The sequence below is a fragment of the Lygodium microphyllum genome, chromosome 16 (genome assembly GCF_053477565.2).
Source record: "Lygodium microphyllum isolate KBCC chromosome 16, Lygodium_microphyllum_v1.1.10, whole genome shotgun sequence".
Lineage (NCBI taxonomy): Eukaryota > Viridiplantae > Streptophyta > Polypodiopsida > Schizaeales > Lygodiaceae > Lygodium > Lygodium microphyllum.
The window spans coordinates 84,162,204-84,168,998 of record NC_141150.1 but is presented as its reverse complement, the minus strand read 5'-3'; the positions used below and the strand labels follow the sequence as shown (position 1 = coordinate 84,168,998).

The 6,795-nt window shown below is 39.3% G+C and overlaps 1 protein-coding gene across 1 annotated transcript; it reads left to right on the top strand.

Moving 5' to 3' along the window:
- Positions 1-3,090: 3,090 nt before the first annotated feature.
- Positions 3,091-4,028, top strand: LOC148023054 (uncharacterized). Its single transcript, XM_087695299.1, has 2 exons — positions 3,091-3,225; positions 3,454-4,028. The coding sequence occupies exons 1-2, from the start codon at positions 3,091-3,093 to the stop codon at positions 3,685-3,687; spliced, it is 369 nt and encodes a 122-aa protein (XP_087551425.1). The 3' UTR covers positions 3,688-4,028.
- The last annotated feature ends 2,767 nt before the right edge of the window (positions 4,029-6,795 follow it).

Genomic DNA, 6,795 nt, shown 5'->3' with positions numbered 1-6,795 from the left:
CGATGTTGACACATCCAGCAATCACCTTGCTCTGATGCCAATATTGCTTGCCTTCAAAATATAATAACAAATAATTAATTGAAAGAAAAATAAGAAGAGAATAAATAGCACAAGAAAACAACATTTTAAAACTTGGAGGATACAAGAATGGGTACAATTCCCCCCCATACATAGATGAGGACCTCTCCCGTGTATGTATTCATAATATTGAATCAATCTTTTGTGCTCAAAATATATTGAAAGCATCCTTTTTGAGTTCTTCATTTTTCTCACCTTGCATGACTTGCTTTTGTGCAAATAAATCAAAATACACTTTGTTCTAATAGCTTTACATAAACAATATTTATAATCTCTAATAAATATATCGAAATAAATCTATTGCACATGTGCATATACAAAGTTCTCTAGTAATATGCATATATAAAATATAATTTTTTTCCATTTTGTGAAGGGAGTGAAGGACATAAAAAACTTCACACATTCAAATGTGCACTCCAAAATAATAGTTGCAGAATATAAAACACATTAATACCCTTCTATCTATCTACCAAGTATAATGTGACTAGGATAGTGTGCATGTGATTGCACAATAAGTCATGCACAATGTGGCAATATAGAGAAAATCCACAATAATAAAAATCAATAAATATAATTTCATAGAAAACTTAACTAAAGAGAGATTTCTCTTCGGAGTTGGATGGGTCCACAGTCTCTCATCACCATTAAATGGCTCGCATGCTTGATATTGAGGTGTGTCATGCATGGTAATAGTACAAGCTTTTTTATAGTATCATCATTTTATACTTGTAGGTTTACTAATCGTAATTTAGTAAGCTTCAAAAGTGATACATCTTCTTCATGATTTATGAAATATGTGATTACTACATCTTGTCGTGTTGGGTTGTTTTGGAATAGTAGTATCTCCTTATAGAGAGAACAACTATCTTGGCACAGGATTGGGAGCCTAGAAGTGTGGTATTTGAGGAAGCTATAGACCTAATGTAGTTGGTGGTGGGGTATGGGATAGGGGAAGAAATGTACATCATGTTACCCCCTTGAGGTTATAGGGAATTCTTGAAATATTTACAACATTGAGTCGTAGTAGATGAATTTGAAGTGAATTCTTCCCAAGTGCCCTGAAGAAAAACCTTGGCTATTCTACTCAGTTAGAGAGTAGACTAGCTTAACTCTTACATCTTGATCAAGTGATATTCATTCATGTATTGAATGTTTATGTCATTGGAGATGTCAAGAATGCTCAATTGCTACATCATCCTAGTATTAGTTGAGTTTAGTAAATCAAAAATTGTAACTTGGGATGAAAATTTCTATGGTAGTAAATAATTTCATTCTCAACAAACTTATTTAATATACAATGCACCATGGTACAAGAGACATAGTGTAGATATGGGGGAAACCCCCCTAATAAGTGAGATGGAAAGGTCATTCTAGCCTACCCCTTAAGGGTCCAAATAGTTGTATTACTTACCTATTTACAGACACCATCCCTTATGCAACTTCTGATGTATTTCTTTGGCGAAGTACATTGTAAGTCAAACAAAAATATGGCATCAAGATTGAATAGTACTCTCAAAGAGCAATCTAGCTCATAAAATTGGTGTGTGGTAAGGCTTCGGTTCTATTTTACTAGGGAATATTTACACAATGGCTTCAAGGAGTCTTTTCAAGATGATGCCATTGAAAATGTGTTGAATATGTTTCATCTATAGTGAACTATTAGTTTTTCCAACCCTCAAATTACCTCAAGACAATAGTTTGTTTCATATAGAAAGCATTCTTTCTAAATGTACAATGTCTCGATCAACCATCTATTACATGTTATTATGATTGCTCGCTCCAAGGCCTAAATTTGACGGCTGTTTTTCCTGTCAAGGGCTATTTTGCCTGTCAAAACAAGCATTTTTGAAAATAGCTTGTCATAATACATGTTCAAGCTTGAAATTTACCTGTCATCATGACATATAAAATTAAAAGTTACTTGCTATTTGACATGTCACATTATATAATTTACCTTTCATTTTTCTTAGTATATATATTATACATACGTATACATACATACAATAATACATATATACATACATTATAGTCTATAAAAATAATCTTGGTCGGTCTTATTGTGAATTTTTAATTTTAAATTAAGGTATTTGTCAAATTGCCCGCAATCCCAGATTCCAGTCTCATCATTCGACGTTCAGAGTGAACGAGCGTGTTGCGTGACGCGTCGAGTCTCGACTCTCGACTCTCGACTTCCTTGAACCTTCAACTTCCAAGTTCCCGCTTCAACCTTCAGGCTTCCATCATTCCATCATCCATGCTCGAGGGCCCAACTCAGGAGTCAGGACTCAGACGCTCTCCATCATCTGACTAGCATACTATTCAGCGTAAAATCGTGTTACGTTTCATTTGCATATTTTTCTTGTCATTTGACTAGCATAAATTGTCTATCATCTGTCATTGGAAATGCATTTTTAAAAAATGCCTGTCATATAAAATTTTGAGGAACCCGTCAAATTTAGGCCTTGGCTCGCTCTTGTAGCACTTACAAGATCATATTCTTGTGGCGTGTAAGCATATAGGAGCTCTACAAAGGGGTATATCATATTCTTGTGTTTAAAAGGATGCATCATCAATCATACGCATGGAAACAAATGGTGGATTCCGATATGATCTCGAGAGGATCAATCCTCGTTCTTGTACATGACTTTTTGTCAAACAAGTGTTGGAAAGAGCGTTTTTCTAGCTTCCTAACTTTTCACATGTAGAGGACCATCTGTTCACATATGCTGAAACTTTGAATATCATACGGCCAAGCGGCAGGTGGATGCGTTCATGCACAAAAGGGCAGGCGGCAGAATAACGAGGGCTTAACGTAATTGAAGGGCAGGAGGCCCTTGACGTAATATAGAGATATATAATGGACCGCCAAAGTTAGAGTCAAAAGGCCTAACTGCATCCGCTAGTGCAATCAACGAGAGCTTGCTTCTACGTATAACGCGCGCAGGGGCATATAGGAGGGATCTGATTAAGGAGGCCGTGATCATGGGGGTTTGGATTATATTTATGCAGGCGATGGTGATGATGATAATCATGATGTCGACGATCCATGATGACATGATGATGGGAGCGGCCGCAGGTGGGGTGGTGTGCCAGAACGACAATAACATGCAGCCACTCGAGGCGGACTGCCAGGCGGCGCTAACGCAGGTACAACCGGTTCTCTAATGATAATTGTCAACAGGTCCATTCATGACAGCGTCGGGAAAGGGCAGCTTGTGCATTAGACGTTGTTTGTCTGTCCATTCATGACAGCGTTGGGAAAGAACTCAATCCTCGTCTATATTTGAAGCAACTGATCAAGCTTGCTTAGTTAGTGTCGGTTGTGAGAAAGGTTTTTGAAATCCTCCGTCGGGTGGTGGGGTGGGCACTGGGCAGGTGACAGATAGCAAAATTGTGGTTTCTGCGCGGACGGCTGCGTCGTTCGTCTTCGGTACATGCACCCTCTTCATGGCCAACTTTGAGTCCTTCGACGTTACCTACGACAACGGCAATGTCCATGCCTCTTTCCTCAACGTCTTCGACACCTGTGCCAACACCGCTTCGGGCACCTGCGGAGGTAGCATCAAGGACGTCAACTTCTCCGTCCAGTTCATCGTTGGACATAGCTAACTATAGCCAACACCCACTAACCAACAATCGTTCATCGCCGCATATTTGGTGTAGTTCAATGTTGTCATATTTGAAATGCACAGAGCACTCAGAGTAAGAAGAGACGAATTGTCTTACGATTCCTTCCTGCCTTGAATAAGCGCTTCATGCGATTGTGTCGCTTGGCATGACTGCTATTTACAAATTCCCCATCACCAAGTAAAGTGACTTAATTAGTAATATTATCTCACTAGCCCACTTAATTGAGGCATCTTTAATTTCTGCTAGATCTGATCATGCGGAGGTTTTTGCAACACTTCTCATGTTTATCGATTGGTGATGGTTTTGTCAAAAAGTCCAGCCTGAGTTTCTATGTCTCCTCGACCATCTCTCTTATGAAATTATACTTTCCGTCAACATCCTTTGTATTTTTCAAGTGCTTTGGATTACTAGCAAGATAAACACATTATAAATTATAGAGAAAACTTTCAAACAATTCCTAGCCATAACTTTTAATTCTTCCATAGTGTTTGATTCCACAATTCTTCTTTTGATGTTGATGCCATTACCACATATTGTGCCTCGGTTGACGATGAACTACTAGTTGCTTGCTTATGAGATTGCCAAGTAATTGGGCCACTAGGAAGCACGTAGAAAAAATCCAAAGTTGGTCTTCGAGTATCGATACTCCCCATGCAATCCGAGTTAGATTGCCCAAGCAAGGAGGAGAGATGATGCAAGGTTTGATCCTTGAAATAACAAAGGTCAAGATTTGAAGTGTGATGAAGATATCGAAGCATGCGGAGTAAGGCCTTCCAAGGCTTCGTATCGGGATTTTGCATGAACTTGGACAGCTAATTGATGAGGTGTATAGCCATCACCAAATACCTAATGGCCGAGTATGAGAGAACAATGCTCATGGTGACATTCTGCACGCCGACATTAGAAGCTACCTCAACCACATGACGTTATATGGATGATTTCATATAGGTGCATTCCTTGAGGTTTATCCTAGGGATATTGGCTCATGTACTCTATTTTGGACTATTGCTTAATTAGGAAAATCGTTCAAGGAAAGTTTGCAAGTATCTGGCATAAGTTAAGAACTATTTTGCAACTTTCAAAACCAAAGGATTACAAAAATATCTAATGTAAACTTGTGTTGATAGACTATGAGAAAGCCATGTTCACAATGGTGTTCTAATTGGAGCCCTAAGAAATAAGATAAAGAGCCAAGATCAATGATGGTAAAAGCTAGCTAAGATTATTGCTTTGCACAAGTAATGACTTGGAAGTTGGACCCTATCAGTAGAATATCACCACCATATAAATCAACTACCAAAAATCCTAGAACAAAAGTGAATGGATATAAATATTAGATTCGGTAGTGGGGTTGCTATATCCCTATGAAAGCATAAAGTGATTAAATTTCTCAAACCATATGCAAGTGATTATGGAAGGTGTAAAGGGAAGAATGAAGTTTACAAACATAATTAGTGAGCGTTGGGGAGAAAAAATTGGGAGGTAGTTGTTGCATATAAATCGCATATGAGAGATGGTTGTGAAGGAAGGCTATATATACATCGAAATGATGGATTCGAAGGTCAAGCACAATGGCCAAATCAAGTAACATCCAAGAGGATACCACATGGAGAACTAGGAAGAAGGTCTCATTATAGTTGAGGCTAACGCGATAAGCGGCAAGGTGGGCCTTATTGTGAGCAATGGAGCCTTTAGGTTTATTTTTTAAAGGGAGGATCCATTTACATACAATAGCTTTGTGACTAGCAAGAAGAGGTACTAGGGTCCAAGTGCCATCGGACTCTAGGGATTGGATTTTGGACAACATAACTACACGGCAAAAATCAACCTAAGAGCCACAAAGGGTATCCTTGACAAAAATAGTCCCATCAGGGATATCATCCATGGAAGGAGTTTGAGAAATGAGTGTTAATGTTGTAGTATTGATGGACTAAGTAGAGCATGGTAGTTAACATCTTGTGTTGTAGAAGAGAGACAACTGGTAAGCAAGGCATAAAGGAATGTAGGGGCATCATAGGTTTCAAAAAGAGGTTGAGTTCTAATAGGGGCTTGGGAGTTAGACAAAGAAGGAGAATTAGGTGAAATTTTAGATGTGGAGGAGGTATCAATAGAATTTGATGTAGAGTGAGATGTATATCAATGCCCTTTTCCTCCACATCTTCATGCATCTCCAAAGGCAACATCAAGAACGTCAAAGTCTCCTTGAATTCACATCATTGGACATAGCTAATAGCCAATAGTAATTGAAGGGAGAAGCCCAAGTGGAAGTATAAGCAAGCAAAAGGAAGGGAGGTGTGAGTCTTGGCCGATGGAGCAAGAGAGCAAGAGAGAGAGAGACTCAAGAGGTGGGAACTCTAACAATCACAACGTGTGACCAGCCTCCCCTTAATTCAAATGTCACTAAAAGAATAAAGAATGAAGTGACAATGTTGGGAACCTGCCACCACTAGTGTGTAGGTGTGGGTACTGTCAGTGTAGTAATACACGAGCGGCTAGGCACATGAACCTTTACCCCCAACAACCTTCCACTTAAAGGTGAATGTGCCCCGAGTGAAGAGGCAACAAGAATAGATAGAGAGTTTTTGTGAGCAGATCTTCGAGATTTTGGTTAGTGTTGAGATCTTTACAAGGTCAACAGACTTCTCCTCATCAATGACCTCTTTGATAAAGTGGTATCACTACTCAATGTGCTTCATCTTCACATGAAATACTTGATCCTTGGCTAACTAGATAACACTCATAGAGTCCAAATGGAGTGTAGGAACAACATGAGTGATAGCAAGGTCTTCCACCAAGCGGCCTAACCAAAGAGCTTCCTTACAAGCCTCAGTGGATGCAATATACTCAGCCTCTGTAGTAGAGAAAGCCATGCATTTTTGCACCATGGACATCCAAGAAGCAGCACCCCCAACAAAGGTAAACACATAGCCAGAGGATGATTTGCTACTATCTCCATGTCTTGCATGATCAGAGTTACTGTACTCCACAACTTCTGTATCCTGGCCACCATAATATATGCACATATCTGTTGTGCCCTTCAGGTACCTCATGATACCCTTGCGGCATCCCAATGTCGCCTACTAGGTG

Excerpts from the sequence above, each read along its gene's own strand:
- LOC148023054 (XM_087695299.1), top strand. The coding sequence starts at position 3,091 with ATGGTGATGATGATAATCATGATGTCGACGATCCATGATGACATGATG. Across the intron at positions 3,226-3,453 it reads GCCAGGCGGCGCTAACGCAG|GTGACAGATAGCAAAATTGT; the intron begins GTACAACCGGTT and ends GGCACTGGGCAG.